Below are 18,851 nucleotides of genomic sequence, written 5' to 3'. Positions count from 1 at the left end.
TGGAATTTAAAACAGTGCTATGTACAGAGTAAGTTTTAACAGTCTGTAATATCAACAGGGAATCACGTTACACTGCAAATATAGTAATTTCTGAGAAGCAGCATATATTAAGATATCTGAGGAAATAGAAATAAATTAATTCTGTAAAATGCAATTTTGCATAAGTTTTTGCGTTCCATTTTAGGGGAGAGAAATAGCGGTCTCTCTCAACTTCGTGACGTTATCCTGACTAATTTAGCTGAGCAGCTTCAGAACAACAGATTTGGAAGTGAAGATGATGATCATTATAGGTAAAACACAACAATATGCTCTCCCCCCCCCATTTATAATGTGTGTTTCTGTTATTTGCTTTAGGTAAACTTGCATACAATTCTGCTGAAATTGCTTGTTATCTTACTGGCAGCATGACCTGAAATACTGTCTTTGTGTCCATAGCGGGTGGAATTTCATTAGGACAAGGGAGAGAGAAGTTTGACATTTTAGGGATAACTTTGGAGACTTCTCTACATAGATGTAGTTTTGGATTCCCTGCTACTTACCATGTGTGTGGTAAATGTGGATGATAAGTCACAAGTACGACGTTATGACGTTGCTCTCTGTCTCACTACGTTAGGTGACTTTTAGGCAGTAGAATTGTCAGTCTCGAGTACCTGTTCCAGTTGGGAGAGGCCTTTTTTTAGGAGTCATTAGAAGTCATAGATTTATGTCAGTGCAGGAAATCAGGAAATTACTTGTAATCGGCTGCATTGATTGTTGTTAAACACTTCAGGCTTGGTTTTCTTTGTGTCTGAATCTCTGAAGTTGAGCAGATATTTGTTTTGGTTTCACATAATTTGTGATACAGCTTGCAGAGACTTTTGGGATGAGCTATACAAAATATGCTGTAATTAGACTTTTAACGTTTCACATCTTTCTTGCGTTTTTTGAAGACTAAATGATGAGCTCTTGCACTACATTCTCAAGATTGTTGTCCGAGAATCTTGTGTCTTAATCACCAAGTGCCAAACTGTATCTAAAGATGATTTTCAAAGGCTTCTTTCAACTGTGCCTGTAAGTAAAATGTGTATTGTTAGAAGTGTATTTGCCTTTGGTTTCTGTTCCTCCTTAGAGCCATCATCTTCACTGAGTATATAGAGGTGAAACTTCTATAGTTGTGTGTCTTAACAAATACAGGAAAAGAATGTCTTTTGTTTATGCTGTGCAGGGAAGGAAGAAACAATTTCTTACAGCAAAGTAAATCGTACAGTAATGCTAAAACTGGGTTATGTGGATATATTTTTCCAATTGCTCAGGTAGCTGTTTAAAGGAATTTTGTGTATCTCAATCTTCATACTCTACAGCAACTTAAAATAAGCTCTTTCTACAGTTGTGTGCAATGATTCATACAAGCAGAAAGGATTATCATTTACAGACAAAAATGAGTGAAATGTGACATTATTCAGTGGTAAAAGTATGCATAGACGTTTTCAGCGGGGTCAGCTCCCTGATCTGGCTGATGGCAGGGGCAGGTGAGCTTGCATGCGAACCCTGGGAGGGGACAGCAAGTCATGGCCTGTGCTGCAGGAGGGTGGGAAGGAGCAGTGGCATGGAACCGTCACCTTCAGGCATGTGAATTAAATTTAGCTCTATGGTGGCATTATCTTTTAAGAATTAATTAATGTTACAGTACTTTAATATTGCTATAATGTTGCATACCTGAATAAAACAGTACTGCTTCTTTATAAGTTTTGCAAGTTATTTCACGAAGTTCAGTGTTTTGCAACCAGTTTCTTTTCTTAAATACGTATTAACAAGCTTGTGTTGAACAGAAATTTTTCTTGCCGATTTAAGGGAGGTCACTTTTTGCTTCTGCTTGTCCTCTCCCTCACCTTTTTTTCACTTATGTTTCAAAGTACAAGGTCTGCCTAAATCAAGGTTGATTAAAGGGGTTAGATAATGTAAAGTGTACTTATTTTTCTTAAAGGCTGCATCTTCGTGTTTGCGGTATCTGATGGCTGTACAGAACCACCTCCTCAGTAACACTATTTTGATTAAACCTGATGAAAATGATGACAGTGACAGCTCCTTGCAGGGAGAGACATTGAAGGTACAGGTAAACACCAAGTTTTATTCTAGTATGGCTCTCTACAGTCAGTGTTCCTGTGACACCTCTTGTTTCTGTAATACATTCTACTTACACTGTTTTGTTGGTTCTTTTCCTCTTGATTTAGTCAAATTACTGTAGACAGTTTTTTCCTGTTCTCCAGCTAAAGTCTGCAGTTGTTCTGTGTTCAGTGTTCCAGCTCGGGTTCTATATTGTCAGGGAGAGCAGACACTTCCCTTCCTAAATACATGTGTAATGATATTTAAAATGTATTTTAATTAGTAAGTGCTAGTAAGAAAACTCATGTGCCAGGAATTCTTTCTGGATACATTACCCCCCGTGCTTTCTCTTCTCCAAATCAGTTAAGTGGTCCTAAAAATATTTTTTAGATTTAAATAGGAAAGGGTTTTCTCATTTGCATTACATGGCTTCTGCTTTTTTGCAGTTTTAACTTAGAAATCTTATGTAGAGCCACCTGAATCTGTTGTCTGAAGTAGCGTGAATAATGTTTGTGGCAAGGAAATTGTTAGAGGACAAGGTTTGCGGACAGTGGTTGTTTTGTTGGTATAAGGTTTATTAAAATTGTGTCATTTTATATTACTGCTTGAATAGTCTTGAATGAACTCGTAGAAGCCAAGACTTGTCCTAGCATGCAGGCTGTCATCTTGTAGTAGTTTCTGTAACAGTAATGATTCTTCTATAGTGGTATTGACTTCTGAATTTCTGGTATTGTTTGTTAAGCTGGCTTTGTCTGCTACTCTGTGAGACTGTGTGCTTGTAATCTGCTGCAGTTGAAAGTTATTTGTTCAGGCTCATTGAGTAAATGCTAAATATTGTATTACTTTTCTTGTCTCACTGTTCACTCATGTTTGCATTGTTCAGTTTCTCTCTCTACAGTGATCCTCATACCTGCTAGGACATTCTGTCACCAGTGCTGTACCTTGGCTGGCTAACAGCTCTCTCTTCTGTGCTGGACTTGGGGATTCCTTCCCTCTAGAAACTGGGTGTGCATCCTGTAAAATATGTACCTAGTTTCTCCCAGCACTTTGGGGCTTAGCAATAATCAAATTTAAGTCTTGGATGAATCTACTGCTGCAGGCCTGCCAGGTCACATTATCATTATTTTAATTTGAAAATCCATCACGTTGTTCTGTTGTCCTTTTTTTTTTTGTATTCTCTAAGAATTTAAGTATCCTATAACTCTTTTTGTACCTAGGAGCTAAAGACCAGCATTTTGTCTCTTGCTACACAAATTCTGACGGGATGTGATGAAGTCTTAGAAATGCTGCAACAAGTCACTACAGCACTAATATACAGTGACATTTCTGATAGAGAGCAAAGGTAAGACAAGCATGAGTATGCTAGCTTGAAAACAGTAAACTGTTGCTTTTTGTGGCTTATTGTTAGCATTACGTATTCTTTATAACTTCATGCTTGAGCTTGGAATGTACAGGAACTGTTTCTTACTGTATCATCTGCTTAGCACGTACCTTTTGAAGAATGTAGAATCAGACTCTCCATGTCAGTACTACTAGCTTGATAATCTATAGAAACTTCAAATTGGTAAGGATTTTAGTCAGTTATGATGGTATTTATGAGCAGGGTAACTGGAAACAGGCTGTAGTTAGTCAGCTGGGAATATTCCTGTAAGCTAGGGCAAATGTTTTGGTTTTTAATTCCTGACTATTACATGTCTAGTAGCTGGACTAGATATTTTATCCATGACAAGTCTTGGATGTTATTGTGATATCCTGCACATTTCTTCAGATAACATCACCTTGCCCTGCCCTGTCTACCCTCCATGTAAAAATATATGCTGGGAATGGGATGTGAACAAAAGCTGTGAGCTTTTTCTCCTTAAACAAACACCTCCCTCTCCTAGTTGTGTTTCAGCTTTCAGTTTCTGTGCCCGCAAGATTAGTTTTGTTTATTGACAATACACAATTCCTTTGAGATATTTTCAGATGGGTTTCATGCTCAAATATATTTTTGTAGATACAGATTCTTTTAAAGTATTTTGAGCTATGTGTGCTGGGAGCCTGGTACACACACTGAACAAATACATTTGTGTTTGATGTGGACTTTCATCCCATGCCTGTGGGAGCTTATAATTTTCTAAGTAATTATTAAACTCTTAATTTAATGTCTTCTGGTCTATCATTGTTTAGTAAGAATTGACAGCAAAGACTAGGATGCTAAGGCTTTTGAGAAATGGTAGTGTTTTCAAGATACTAAGTTTCCGGGTTTTTAAAAAAATATAATGCACATGTGTTCTGCTGAATTTTGAATTGCCTAAGTAAGGAGTCTGTTACAAGATTAAACAGATGACTAAAAATAGTAGTGCTACTCTGTGAAAATATAATTGTTACTATGTAAACCTTGACTTTCCTCACAGATTAAAAGGCCTGGAGCAAATTACGAAGGCTACTATGCTTGGTCATCTGCTTCCCGTCCTGCTGACCTCTCTGATGCATCCAAATTTGCAGACACTAACTATGGCTGATGCCTTGATGCCTCAGCTGGTGCAGCTGGTTCTTTACACAAGCCAGGTATGGCCTTTGTTTCAGCAGTTGTCCACAAAGGAAGAAAGATGTGGTGTGCATGTTCTAAAATGCTGTAGATCTCAGTCAGCTTACTGCAGCAAGTTGTCCACAGATCGTGGTTGAAGAATTGCTCAACAGCTACAACAGCTGCTAGTGCTGAATATTAAATTTGACTTGGAACAACAGCTTCTAAGTAATGGTTTATTGTCAATAACAACATACAGTGTGATTGTTATACTTCAATAACATATATATATACATATATATATATATACTTCAATAACAAGATCTTAGGTTGATTTACTGTTTGCGTGTTTCTGACACTGTGTATTTTGTGCCGCAGACTGCGCTGCTGCTGAAAACTCAGTCTCCAGTTTTCTCAGAACTGAACAGTTCCCCCAGTGGTGCATCAGAACAGAAAGGGAAGCTGTTACCTGATGAGAGGTAATTTTCATCACATTTGGGTCTCTTCATGGAATAAAATACCTTAGCTGTGATGTTCATTTGACCATTGCTGTGGGATAAATCTTAAAGCAGCAATCTTTTTTTTTTGTTTGTTTTTAAGGCAAAGCTGAATGTGATGGTTTGTAGGCTGTCTTAGAGATATATAAGCCTTTACAAAAGGCAATTAGTTCTAATTTTTTTTTTTGCATATACAATTACATGATTCATATCTTCAGGTTGTTTGCACAGGGTGTGGTTTGTTTTGGTTTTTCCTTCACCTCAAGCATTGGGAGTTAATTCTAAATGTTCCTCTTACAATAAATTAGACTAAGGAAGACCATCGTCAGAAAATGTAAATTGCTGTGGCAGCATGAGATACAGTATTAAAACCATTGGAAAGATCTTAAGTGGTTTCATCTACATAGAGAAAAAGAATGATTTTAAGTCCTGCATTTAAATCCTGTGTCTCAGCTCAAAGTTACACAGCTTCTGCATAGAAAGAGAGACACGCAACAAAAGTATATAAAAAATGCTTATCATAGCTATTTGCAGGGTTGCAGAATTTGTGGTATTAACTTGTGGTAGTGTGTACTATGATGTTTGAAAACTCTGAAGAAATTTTTTCAATCCTCCTCCAAATCATAAGCTTCGGTGAAATATTAGTCATATTGTTTTGTGGCAGTATAGTCAGTTCTGGGTGCTGTCCCAGGAGAGGAGGCTTTTCTATGCTACCAATCGTGTGTTAGAATCCGTATATAGTACCATTTACTTTTTCTATGGTGCTGCTTAACTTGTTTACCATAATTTGGAAATTGGAAAGCATAGGGATAAGTTCCGATTTGACAGGTTAGAGACTGGGGCAGCTATTTCTAATGTACGGAGTTCATGCTGTTTGAGTTCTGCATGTTCTGTCCATACAGCTCTGCCCAGAATGAGGAGTCAATACTTTGTGTTGTTGTGTATTGATACAGAGAGGTGATTTTAAACACTTTATAGTTTGACGTCTGAACATATAGTAGAAATCTGTGTGTATAATTTTAGGACTAATTTTTCGCTCTTGATTTCAGAATGCTGGAAGAGAAAGAAGAGCCAGGCTTTCTTACGGGTTTGAAGATCCCTGCTCCCTGGGCTGCTGGGAAGACTGTAGAAACAGTTCATCCCGTCAGGGATAACTATAAATTTAAAGAAACTGTCCACATTCCAGGAGCCCGCTGTTTGTATCTTAGATTTGACAACAGATGTTCTTCACAATACGATTACGATAAGGTAAGCAAGGGCCGATTCAGAAATTCTTTCTTTTGTTTATATTTTTGTCAGCAGCACTTCCCATTTTCATCTTTTCTGCCCCTTGTCTTTCATGGCACCTTATTTCCACTGATCAGGGTAATGCAGGAGGTTTTGATTGATAGGAGTTTATTAGCATACTCCATAATGTCACAGTCTACTTACTTTAAGGCTGTAAAGTACAGGGATACAGAGAGGTTATTTCTTGTGTGGCATGAGCGTGAATAACTTTTCAAAAGAATTCTTGAGTTTCACCTGAAGACTAGATTTAGCTAAATGATGGAAAATGTACAACGAGTTATTGACAAGAAAAGGCAGGAAAGTAAAGATAAATAGTCGGTGTTTAATTTCTATTATTCTTGAAGAAACAAACAAAAATAGTATATGTTTAATTCTTCTTGTGTATTGTTTCAGAACCAGTCATAGTTTCAATGCTTAAAACCTATCAGTTATGAGGATCTTTTGTTAAGAGTTAGGCTCTGTAACTAGGAAGTTTCCTCAAAAGATGTCAGAAGTAGTGGTAGCTACAAAATAGGAGAAATATAGCAGGCTCCAGAGGTAGAGGGTTTTGGGGTTTTTTGTTGGTTTGGCTTTTCTTCCCCTCCCCCCCTCTCCAAAATTCATACCAATGCTTCCAGTTTTGGTGGGGTTTTTTTGGTTTTTTATTTTTTTAAAGTTCATTTCACAGTGGCTTGAATTGTTTGATTTGGTTGTTTGATTTGCTTCTCATTTTTGCTGTTGTTCAGTTTTGCTTGTTTCTCAAATTTTAACCTAGCTGCCTACTTTGTAGATCAGCACAGTTTGTTCAAACTGGGCAGAACTGGAAAAGTTACTTTTGTTTCCCTGATGATAAATGGCTTGTTTACATGGATTAATATGAACAAGTATTTTCGATTTTGAGAACACAGCTAACAGCGCTTATTTACTTTGTATAATCGGAGAGCTACTTGTGCTGCTTACTAATTGTTGCCATATATTCTTCAACATAAAACAAGTCCTGTGATACTCATTTGCATTAGTTATTTATAAGAGTCTTTAATATTAATGTTGCCCATTACTGGTTAAACTCCTCCAGGAAACTTTGGGCCTCGTCGCGTTCCCACTGAAGTTACTGACAAAATATTAACTTTGATGGGAGCCAGATCAATCCATGTATTAGTAGGAAGGCAGTATGTTCTACTTAGCTCAGCGTGAGGACTGGAAGTTAGGATTTTTCCTGATTTGTGCTCCCAGCTCCGCTGCTGACTTGCTGTGTGACCTCAGGGGCAAGTCACTCAATTTTCTCTCTGCCTCAGTTTCCCCATCTGTAAAATGGGGATAATAATACTTGCCTACTCGCCTCACAGGGCTGTTGTGAGGATTTGTTAATGTTGATAAAGCGCTTTGAAAATATAAAGCGCGGTGTAAGTGCTAAGTATTATTATTATTATTAGATTTTCTTGTTTTTCTCTTACAGTCTAACAGTGTATTTTATGTTTTGAAGTTGGTGATCTATGCTGGTCCTAACACAAACAGTAGGAAGGTTGCTGAGTATGGAGGCAATACACTGGGATATGGCAGCCGTAGTGTCTTAGGAACTGGTTGGCCGAAAGACTTAGTAAAGGTACAGTATTATAATCCAACAATATTTCACATAGACAAATCCCCTTTGGAAACCGTGTCGAGTCCCATTTTAACCCTGATAGCAGTGAAGTCCAAGCTTTTAAGTGTGCTACGGTTATCCATTATGAGATCGCTTCTTAAGTGGGCTGTTGTGTCCTTGGGGAATAATTTTGAACTCAACTGTATGTTATGTGTGATGCTTATCTTTGAGCTTATCTTGTTCTGTTATGTCTTACTGGAATTGATTGGCGGTGTGTTCCAGCCCTGGAGTCTCTAATGGCACTGCTGTTCTCATAAGTCTGTCTTGCTAGCAGGAATTCTTGCACAGGCTGAGGCTGTGTAAGGTCCGTGGGCATGACTGCATTTTTTTTAACGGTAACCCACAAAGATACCAAGCAGCAAATGTATCAACTTTCCAACCATTTGTGTTGGGTGTTCAAATTCCATTGGATGCTTTTGGCAGTGAAGCTAAGGTAGAAAAATCCCTCAAACTTCTTGAAACTTCAGTATTTGAAGAATTTTGCAGTATGCTCCCTCAGATAGTATGCAGCATGATTTTTTTTCCATTTGTGTTTGTGGTGCTACATTGTCCCACACTAAAACTGGGCTCATATACATAACAAAAGATAATTTCAAAAAGAAAAACAAGAAGTAATGAACTGGAAAGCGATCTCGGACAAGCACTCCATTGTTCACAATGGAATTTCACTGATTTTTCAGACACGAATTTTTATACTGTTCTTTTAGCAAACTCTTCTGTGTTGACATTCTTCTTTTCCTTGAAGAGCTTGTCTGTCTTCCTTCAGGAAGGGAACTGTTAATTATTGCATGGTTTCTTGCAGACAAATAATGGAAGTGTTTTGATTAAAATCAAGGCCAAGTATAACACAGACTGACTTGATAAATTCTACTTTCGATTCTATAACTACGGTGGGGTTTTTTTTGTTTTACTGTAGTTAGCCAGCAGCAAAATTAAAATCAAATTGTCCACTAAAAGATACCTTACAAAAAAGGAAGAATCCTAGATCAGAGTATATAATTGGAGATAAAAATGGTACTTAGATAACTGTCATTAAAAACATTAATCCATAAAATAAGCCACTTTTATTAAAAGCCTGTTTGTTTGCTTCAATTCTTAAATGTATCTTCTTCTTTTCTTTTTTTTTTTTCCCCCCTCCTGCCCATCAAAATTTTAAGGTGGAAGGAGATACAGTCACCTTCTCCTTTGAAATGCGGAGTGGTCGTGAGCACAACACTCCAGACAAAGCTATGTGGGGCTTTGCTTGCACTGTTCGAGCACAGGTACTCAAACGTGACAGATTCCGTGGGACAGGTTCAGCTTCAGTTTATCTTCTGGCTGCTGTGTACTTCAGTTCACATAGAAATGCACTTCAAAGTTGGAAGCTAACGTTTGAAATTTAAAACAGTAATACCTTACTTACTTTTGGCAATAAGACAAATCATCTCTTTACAATGTCAAGGACCGAAGTTTCAGATGTTGGATTTCCTTAGCTAAAGGTACCCTGTGGCATGGTCTGTGGCATGCTGCGGGCTTTGTGAAGGTAGTTCCTACCAAACATGTCTTACCTGTCTCTTGTCATTGGCACTGGCCTTGGGTGAAATCACTGTAGTAGCTCTTGCTGCTTGTAGATCAGGATTTCTTTGGAAAGATGAGTATCTTGTAACAACCTGGAACTCAGAGATTTAAGGAGGGAGTAATAATTCCAGCCTAGGAAGAAGAGAGGGGAGGGACGCTGGGATCAAACAAAAGGAAGCTCGAATCCAGCTACCAGGAAACTAGGACTAGGTCTGTGAGATGACAGATCTGCAGGCCAGAAAATGACTGAACCAAAAATAACTTTACCTTTTCTTTTCTTTCTTGGTTCAGGAAAATAATGTTTAAAACCTTTTCTTATCTTGAGTTGTTCGTATTGCTTTAAGTTGTTAAAGCGTTTTTTTCAATATACCTCTGTGTAAGAGATGTATGAGATGGGTATATCTTACATGTAAGATTATATATAAAAATATAAAATCTCCTATCTTGAAATATATTGGGGAAGGACTTTGTGGTTTGTTGATTAGTGCAGCTTATCACTATTCCTACTACAGGAGTCTTCAGAAGATGTGTCAGGAGGCTTGCCATTCTTAGTTGACCTGGCACTTGGCCTTTCGGTGTTAGCTTGTTCTATGCTGCGAATATTATACAATGGACCAGAAATTACCAAAGATGAAGAAACCTGTCAAGAGCTCTTAAGATCTAAACTATTACAAAGGTAAAGAAGAAAAATTTTTGATCTGAGTTTCCGTGGGGGTGTTTTTCTGAGGGAAGTTGACTTGTGTAGTTGTGCTCAAGTCTCATGTTTTAAGGCGGTTGTTTTGATAATTTTTCATGCAGAGTTTGTTCAGCAGTTCTGTGCTGCCTAAAACTGGGAAAATCTTCTGTAGAATAGAGGTTTTCTTTAGAGTAAGTAGAGGAGGATTGGGCTATGCTTGGTACAAGCCACACTTAATATGTTAATATGTAGTCTGTCTTTGTAATGCGTTATTGATTAATATGTGTTTCTGAACGAGGGGGAGAGTTGGGGGGGGAATGAAAAAAAAAAAAAATCCTTTTCATCTATTTTTATTTATTTTTCCAGGTGCCAGTGGCAGGTGGAAGCTAATGGTGTAATATCTCCAGCCCTTACACCAAGTCCTTCTCCACTGCCTCTTACCATAGATGAAGATAGAGAATTTACATACCCTTCTGATGTTCTCGTGCCTCCCGTTGGACATTATTTTGATCTGCCTAGGATTAGGCTGCCTCCAGGAATCATGATAAAACTCAGGGAAATTTCTGGACGTGCTCGGCCTCAATTTAGACCTAGTATAAAGTAAGCAGTCGTTGTTTTGCTCTCTTTTTCTAACTCAACTTTTATTTTTTTGAAATGGTTGGTGCCAAAGTGAGTGAGCTAAAAAAGCAATGGTAAGGATGCGGCATGCCTGTCATGCATGATGGTATGCATTTAATATTTTGTAAGTACTTGTTTGTGGATACAGCATCTAGTGAATTGTAAATATGCATTGTCAAAGTTTGTCTGTTATTCTTGCTTAATCAATTTGGCTTTACCTGTAACCCTAGGGAAGTGATTCAGCCAGAAGTAATGGAGGAGATGGTAGTGTCATGTGTGATTAAACATTTGAATTTGGTTGATGCACTCCAGTCCCTGATAAATTTCCAGTATCAGGAGGAACATGCCGAAGAATACGATTTACTTTGTAAAATTATGGGAGAGACCTTTAAGAAGCTAAATGCCATGGAGAGACAATTGCAGGTAAAAATAAAATTACACAAAAAACCCAGAAGACTTTTTTTGAGAATAAAGGTGTATTAACAGCATTTTAGAAACACAGAAATACAAAATGTAGTCAGATTTCTTCTTTTAAGATCTCTTCTACTCCTGAAGATGAACAACTGCAGTAAGTGTTATTTTTGTCTCTTTCTTAGAGCGTGGCTGAGCTGGAGCAGAAATGGCAGAGTGAGGTAGATGACGCCATGCATGGGAAGCTGGAGAACAATATCCCATTCTTTTATGATTATCATTTCAATGAGGTAAGCATTGTGGCTGCTGTGTGTGCTCGTGCTTCATGCTGCTCTCTCCATACGCATTCATCCTTTTCCTTCGCTTTGTTTAGAGCAAGATGAAAGAACTAGAACTTCTGTGTTCTATGAAAGAAGTTTCTTTTGATGGAAGCGATCTGGAGAATGTGGTCCTGGCATTAAGGTTAGTAGCTGGCTGTAGAGTGTGCCGTTCAGGCAAGGTACTTAAAAGATAGGCAACTTTAAGCAGCTGTGGCATTCAGTAGTTACGCAGGGTTACAGCTGCACGCGTACGTAAACGCTTATTGAAGCAGACACTCGAATCTCATTGTACCCTGTGACACTTAATGATGTGAAACAGAAGCTGGCACTAAATGTTTCAAAAATATTTTATGTCCAATTCCATTAAAGGCTGGTAGACCTATAGAGAGAAAACAATCCTTGGGAGCAGGAATATTGAGTTTGCTGCTTTTATTTTTGTTTCATGATCTTAGGGAGAAGTTTTTCCAAGAGGTGAATTCACTGGTACAGAAGACCTCTCATCCCCTAGCAAAAACAAAAACATTAGTGAAGAGCTTGATGAACAGAGCAGAGCTGTTACTACATGTCACTATTGCAGCACAGGCTGGTATCACAAGAAGTATATCTGGTACCCCTGCAGAAACTCCAGGTATATAGCTCATCACCAGCACTGTACTGGACTTTAGTTTTTTGTCTTTTTTTCTAAAGATATATTTTATTCCTTTTCTCTTATTTTCCCTTTAACTTATATTAAAATGAAACTTAAATTTTATTTAACTTCTTCAAATTAAATAAATTATTTTACAGTAAATGAAGTTGAGTCTTTGTTTTCTGATTGCCATAATGATGGTAAATTAAGGTCTGAGTAGTAATATGTAGAATTTAAACTCCAGTCTCCTGAATTATTGCGGGAAAAAATGCTTAACCTAATCAAAACAAAACCAACTTGAAACAGTACCTGAAAACAAGAAGGTCCTCAGAACTGAGTCACAAGTTCGTGCTTAGGTTGTTTTCCCTATGTTAAGCTTTCACTGGAATGTCCACGGTGATTTTTAAAAACACTTTGTGAATAACCTCCCACACCAGGAGTGACGTTCTTTCCTACTGTCTAATATTGCAGCCTGTAAATCAGCATCTGAAACCAAAGTGATATCTCACGCGGTCCGCCAGCCCGTCTTCCTTCGCAGTATGTCGGCACCATCTGACTTGGAGATGATTGGTAACGAAGACATCGAGTTCGCTCGATCAAGTCAAAGGTATACAAGGTTTTATTCTGCTAAGTTGCTTTACAATGATGTGGCCTTTGTTAAAATCATCACAAACTTTGCGAGCGTAGCACTTTTTTTTTCACTGGATCAGCTGACTGCTGCCAGGTGTAATGATCCTATATTCTCACAGGCGCCGCCACGTTACCAGCCACAGAAGCAGCTCTTTCACTCTGCTCCAGTCACTGACCGTTGAGGATAGCAGAGATAAACCCACCTACAGTGTCTTACTGGGGCAACTGTTCGCTTTCATTGGAACGAATCCTGACCAAGCGGTGTGTGGTTTTAAATGCACTGAATCATTGTATGTTCCAATGCAAACTTTCACAAAGAAGGGAGGTGTCTTGTTTCTGTCTCATTAACAAAAACAAACAAAATCTCCTAGGTGTCCAGCAGCAGTTTTCTGCTAGCTGCTCAGACGAGGTGGCGGCGTGGGAATACGAGGAAGCAAGCCCTAGTGCATATGCGAGACTTGCTGACAGCAGCTGTTCGGGTCGGTGGTGTGACGCATCTTGTAGGCCCGGTGACCATGGTGCTTCAGGGAGGACCAAGGTTTGTTTATTTTTCTGAAAGTGATTAAATGTTTCGGTCTCTGTAGAAGATAGCAAATTGCTTTGCACAAAGAAAAACCTTGAGAAGTGAGTAGCTGCGAGGGCTCGAGATTGCAGAACAAAGCTTGCAACCACCACTTTGGCCCTTGTGGGGTAAAAAGGCAGAAATTTCTAAGAAATGCTTTATTTGGCTGTGGATGAACTTTCCTTTCATACTGGGATGACATGTCGGCAGATATGTATATGGGATATCTTACTCTCCTGACTGAATTCTAACTTCCTGTTAGTTAGGTATTAGTGGTAGATTTAGCTGATGCTAATACTGTCATCCAAACTTGATAAATATGTTGTAAGTATTTTGTTTGTAGTCAAATTTCAGTCATGTCTGAGGTCAAACTACCATACTGTCTTGTTTACATATATTTTATATTAAAACATTCTGACCTGCAGTTTTGCTTCTAAATCTTCCTTGAGTAATTCTTTATATGTGTTGATTATTATTATTTTTTGAAAGCTTTATTTGGAAGTTTGTTAATTTTATTTAACCTAGAAAGCCTACTATTTCAAATATCTAACTACCAACAGAATTGAGGAGCTCACGTGTGGCGGGATGGTGGAACAAGTCCAGGAAGCTTTTGGAGAGACGATGACGTCTGTGGTCTCGCTGTGTGCTCGCTACCCCATTGCTTGTGCAAATAGCATTGGCCTCTTATGCACTATACCTTACACAAGGTATGAAAATACTTCTTGCAGAAAGGGAAGGAGAGCATTCACAGCTGTCCTTATTAGGTTTTGACTTACGAAGAAACATTATGTAGTGTAAACATACTCTGTTTCTTCATAATGAGCAATATCAGAACATCCTGTTGAATACAGAGTCTCATCTGGGGAGTGCAAGGGAGAGACAGAACCATCTTTCTGCAAAGTGCAGTAATTAATTGCTGAGTTAACAGCACGTTTTGGATTTTTATTGTGTCTGTTGTTAGTGACTGAGAAGTTACTTAAGTAAAATCTGAATTCTTTTCTCCTACAGGAGCGAAGAGAAGTGTTTGGTACGTAGTGGCCTGGTACAACTTATGGACCGGCTTTGCAGTTTAAGCAGCCAGACAGAATCTAGTTCAAATGAAAAACAGACGAAGAAACAGAAGGTGGCCACCATGGCTTGGGCTGCCTTCCAGGTGCTAGCCAATCGCTGTGTGGAGTGGGAGAAAGAAGAAGGTAGGAACGCTGCCAGCTGTGTTTCTGCTGTGTGCTTTAGAATGGCCCGAGTGCCGGAGAAGGGGTGTAAAAGTATTTAAAATAGGCCATTTGCTCACCATGAATTCAGTACTGTTTGGGTTCTTTAGAACACACAAACAGATGTGAAAATAAGTCAATTTTCTTCTTGTTGTTTTTTAATTCTAGCTTTTCCTCCTCATGGGAGTGTTTATGTTGCAGATAATTTCACGTCTGCCATTGGTTCAGCCTAGACGTAACCACAGAACCTGGAGACCCTGAGTGATCACTTACACATTTCTCCTGTGATAGGATTCACCCATAACATACATAAACTTATAGACATGTGGCTGTTGGCTAATGGGACATAGACGTTATATCGGGTCTTATTTTTAATTAAAGATATTTTATCTATAAAATGTTTTTTGCTATATCAAAACAAAAATATTTTTTACTGTTTTCAGTTTACAGGTAAGGAATTTTAGACGTGTATATTCATTTTTGTTAATTACAATTGCCTTTCTTGCGTTACTTCTAAAGGTGGTTCAACAGAAGCTGTTCACTCTGGTCTGGCTCGTCAGGTCTCCAGCCTGCTGACCAACCACCTCGCACGAGCTACGGAGTGTTGTGGTAACCAGGCTGCAGGAAATGACGCGCTTCAAGATGTTCTCAGTCTTCTTAATGACCTGTCAAGGTACTAGGCCTTTGTCTTTGGAGTATTTTTTTCCTACATATGAAAGCAGGTGGGGGTTCTTTTTTTTTTGTCCTTTTTTTTACAGTATTGAAGGTGAGATCTTTCAAAACCATTCTAAAACTTGATTGTAAACTGAAACTTACTCAATCTTAGTGTGTAATCAGTGCTATCAGGTTATGTAGGAATTGTTGCTGGTAAGGTTTTGTCAGATGATGAAATTTTTTTTTATTACATCTTGTAAATAATAAATTCATTTGCTTTTAATTCCAAAAGGATTATCGATCAATCATTTTTTTTTCCTTCAAACAGCAGTTACCTGTTTTTTTTTTTCCCCTTTCAGGAGTCACATAGGTAAAGCAATCCTGAGCCAGCCAGCCTGTGTGTCCAAACTTCTGTCACTTCTCTTGGATCAGCGTCCCTCTCCAAAGCTGGTCCTTATAATTCTCCAGTTGTGTCGTGCTGCACTGCCTCTCATGAGTGTTGAGGACTGCGGAAATGTGGAACTGCCTCCCTGGAGTTACTCTGTACCCTCTCTGAACAGTGAACAGGATGATCCCAGTGACCCAGCCTCCAAGATTGCCTCTCTGCTGTTGGCAAAGCTGGCGGATTATGTAGTACCAGGTACCAGCATCCTTTTAGTGTTGTGCTAATTTGAGAAGTTGCCGAGCAAGTCATGTTTCTGCAAGGAGCTTTTGTATTGACAGAAAGCTCAGGTAGGAAAAGGTGTATGATGTGTCAGTGCTGAAAGATAGGATATTTCTGTGACTTGCCATCTGCCTCTTAATTTAGCTGTTCTCACACTAAGGTGTGTGTCACAGTGGTGTTTTAGATGCTGACACACCCGAGATGCAGTAGTTTCAAGGGCAAGAAAGCTTGTTGATGGAGCTCATGGTTGTGTGTTTTTCTTTGTTTTGTTTTTTTGCTTTCTACTTCAAGGATGCCAGACAGTTCTTTCTCCAACTGCCTCAGAGCCAGATACTGCTTTGGCAAAAGCCAGCCCTAAAAATTCCATAAAAGGTGATAAAGACCCTGGAGAAGAAAGTGAGGCAGTGGATGGTAAACTTTCTATTTTTATTCATAAACGGGAAGACCAGTCATCTCATGAAGTCCTCCAGCCATTACTGAGGTATTCTTAACTCGCTGGATTGGAATTGGCAACCTATTTCACCAGTTCCATTTATCTTCTTTTTCTAGTGGTACAGCTGTAGAAGAATGCATCCTAGACACAATAGTAAATGGGAAAGCAAAATGGCTTCCCAATTTGTTGTATTTACTGGCAAAATAATAAGGTAATGCAAAAATGGTTTATAGGGCTGATGCTTAGCCTACTGTTACCTGGATAAAAGTGGATACCACTGCACTGAATTTGTGGTGAGGCAGCTGCAGCAAGAATTTAAATCCTAACGCTTCCTGGACTTGTCTGTTTTGCAGAAGACTAGCAATGAGGAGAGCAGCAAAGCTGAAACAGTAGAGTACACAGATGTGTAAAAGGAGGAGGGGGATGTGAAGTGTGACGGTTTGGTTTTGCCTTGCTTACAAGCCATGTAAGCCACTGGCAAAGGAACATAAAAACATCTTAATCTGTCTGAAAACAATCACATGAAAAATTAGCTACTTAAATGATACTCTGTCAGAAAAACTGAATGTGTCTTGTTACGGCATTACAGACCACGTAGGACTGACAAATAGAACTATCAGAGCAAAATGGCTTTAAAAACATTGCTTTTAATAATGCATACATTGGATAATAGTTTGCTGTTACAGCTTGTTCAGTATTCTCAGTACCCACCTGGATTTTGAGATCTCTGAATGTCAAATGGCAAACACTGTCACCTCTTGCATTTTGTACTATTTGTCTCATCTTCCCCCACTCCAAGTTGGCTTTGAACTCCTGCACTAGAAATGATACTAAAAGGTACAGCTGTTGGGTGTTCTTGGGTGAAAAGTTAGCTCGGAGCCCTCAGGCGTTTGTGTTCAGTAAAAGCCAATTTTGTGATGCTCCTTTTTGAGTGGGAGAAGGGTTGAATTGCTATGTAAATAACTACATTCAGTAGTGTTAAATTCATTTTGTAAATTACGGTGCAGTTGGGTATGTCCTTAACTATCAAGTATTTCTATTACTGTTGAGCAATGCAATTGCCAGTGTTGCTTTCAAAGCATTTTAAAACACGCATAATATCTTAAATTGGCCTGTATAGTTCAGCTGTTTTTTCCCCCAGTGAAAACTGATGTGTTTTGTTTTCACTTTAATAGTAGCTCAGAAGGTCGTCCATTCCGACTAGGAACTGGAGCCAATATGGAGAAAGTGGTGAAAATGGATCGAGACATGACAAAAGTAAGAAAAGGAATAACTAAAGAATTATTCAAAATCATTAAAATTGGTAGCCAGTCACAATTGTTGTTTTCAATTGATGTTAAATCTCCTGTGTTAAATGTTGTTTAATTTACGGAACTGTTCACGAAGGTAACTTTGTGTCTAGTGTTAGCATGATGTAGTTATTGATGTGAATATAGGGGTAAATGATGAAAAAAATTTCAGCTAGTACTTCCTCCAACAATTGTAGGTCATGTTTAAGCTTCTTTACTCTTTCCTGAAGTGTTTAATGTATATTGATAGTCTGAATTTTAAACCAAGTATTTAAATTAAATTTTCATGTATATTTTCAGACATGTTCTTGAGTATTTGTACCAGAAATACGCATGTGTGACTTTCTGATCAGATAAGAGAAACTATACTGTTAAGCTAAGAATGGAATATTAAAGGCAATGAATCCACATTGATCTGTTCTCTTTGTAGATGAGAAAAAGCAACAGAAAGAATTCATCGTATGACTGTGACTAATACATACATGAGAGGACGTTTTGATGCGTTCTCAGTACTTTTACATATGCAGGGGGAGGAGAGTTAAATGCATCACATACTGTGGCCAAATAGAGCTAACATTAGTTTTTGTCTTAAATGGCAATTTTCTTTTCAGAGTGGCTGTTGTGAAGTTATTACAGAAGAAGCCGCTGCAGCTCTTCGAAAGGCGACCAAGTGGGCACAGTCTGGTCTAATAGTTAGCGTTGGGCCACCCATAGAAACCGTCAATCCAGAAACTACTAGTGGGTTGTCCACTGGGGACAAAAAGAAGACCGCACAAACATCTATTTGCAGAGAGAGGAATTCTGAGCTTGCCAGGTAGGTCGCTTCGATTCTATACTTGATCTGGATCCTGCTTTTCTGTATACCAGTCCTTGTAGTGTTCTAGAGAATAATCTGGGTGTTCATAAACTTTCCTTTTTTTGTGCTGTATGTTGTTGTTGACAACTGAAGCTTCTTTTCTTTCTCTTGTTTCGAAATTAATGGCCAAATTGCTTTCTCCTTCTGTGTAGGACGGATCCTGTGAGGCCGTTCATTAGCGGTCACGTTGCAAACAGCATGGCAGCAGAGGTGATTGCTTTGCTGCATAGCTTGTTGATGGCACCAGAATCAAATGCAGCTCAGATATGGACAACAACTGCTGAAAAAGTAAGGAAACAGAAGATTTAAGTATCAAATTCTACACCAAACAAGTATTGAGTAGTTA

General features: G+C 38.6%; 1 protein-coding gene across 4 annotated transcripts in view; it reads left to right on the top strand.

The window, feature by feature from the left end:
• Nucleotides 1-18,851, top strand: part of HECTD4 (HECT domain E3 ubiquitin protein ligase 4) — a 77,765-nt gene that overhangs the window by 28,103 nt on the left and 30,811 nt on the right. Inside the window, exons 15-40 of one of the 4 annotated variants that reach the window (XM_075434501.1) lie at nt 185-290; nt 930-1,050; nt 1,964-2,086; nt 3,300-3,424; nt 4,479-4,632; nt 4,970-5,070; nt 6,138-6,336; nt 7,838-7,957; nt 9,154-9,258; nt 10,066-10,229; nt 10,596-10,829; nt 11,078-11,270; nt 11,444-11,548; nt 11,632-11,720; nt 12,031-12,206; nt 12,678-12,813; nt 12,956-13,097; nt 13,208-13,374; nt 13,959-14,105; nt 14,407-14,591; nt 15,129-15,282; nt 15,623-15,903; nt 16,219-16,408; nt 17,536-17,617; nt 18,261-18,463; nt 18,658-18,793. In XM_075434501.1, coding sequence (XP_075290616.1) covers nt 185-290; nt 930-1,050; nt 1,964-2,086; nt 3,300-3,424; nt 4,479-4,632; nt 4,970-5,070; nt 6,138-6,336; nt 7,838-7,957; nt 9,154-9,258; nt 10,066-10,229; nt 10,596-10,829; nt 11,078-11,270; nt 11,444-11,548; nt 11,632-11,720; nt 12,031-12,206; nt 12,678-12,813; nt 12,956-13,097; nt 13,208-13,374; nt 13,959-14,105; nt 14,407-14,591; nt 15,129-15,282; nt 15,623-15,903; nt 16,219-16,408; nt 17,536-17,617; nt 18,261-18,463; nt 18,658-18,793 — 3,938 coding nt within the window. Of the gene's footprint in view, nt 1-184; nt 291-929; nt 1,051-1,963; nt 2,093-3,299; nt 3,425-4,478; nt 4,633-4,969; nt 5,071-6,137; nt 6,337-7,810; nt 7,958-9,153; nt 9,259-10,065; nt 10,230-10,595; nt 10,830-11,077; nt 11,271-11,443; nt 11,549-11,631; nt 11,721-12,030; nt 12,207-12,677; nt 12,814-12,955; nt 13,098-13,207; nt 13,375-13,958; nt 14,106-14,406; nt 14,592-15,128; nt 15,283-15,622; nt 15,904-16,218; nt 16,409-17,535; nt 17,618-18,260; nt 18,464-18,657; nt 18,794-18,851 lie in introns of all 4 variants that reach the window. The other 3 variants (XM_075434499.1, XM_075434500.1, XM_075434498.1) reach the window with 3 other exon arrangements.

Source organism: Opisthocomus hoazin, chromosome 13, assembly GCF_030867145.1.
Source record: "Opisthocomus hoazin isolate bOpiHoa1 chromosome 13, bOpiHoa1.hap1, whole genome shotgun sequence".
Lineage (NCBI taxonomy): Eukaryota > Metazoa > Chordata > Aves > Opisthocomiformes > Opisthocomidae > Opisthocomus > Opisthocomus hoazin.
This window is presented reverse-complemented; position numbering and strand designations above follow the sequence as displayed.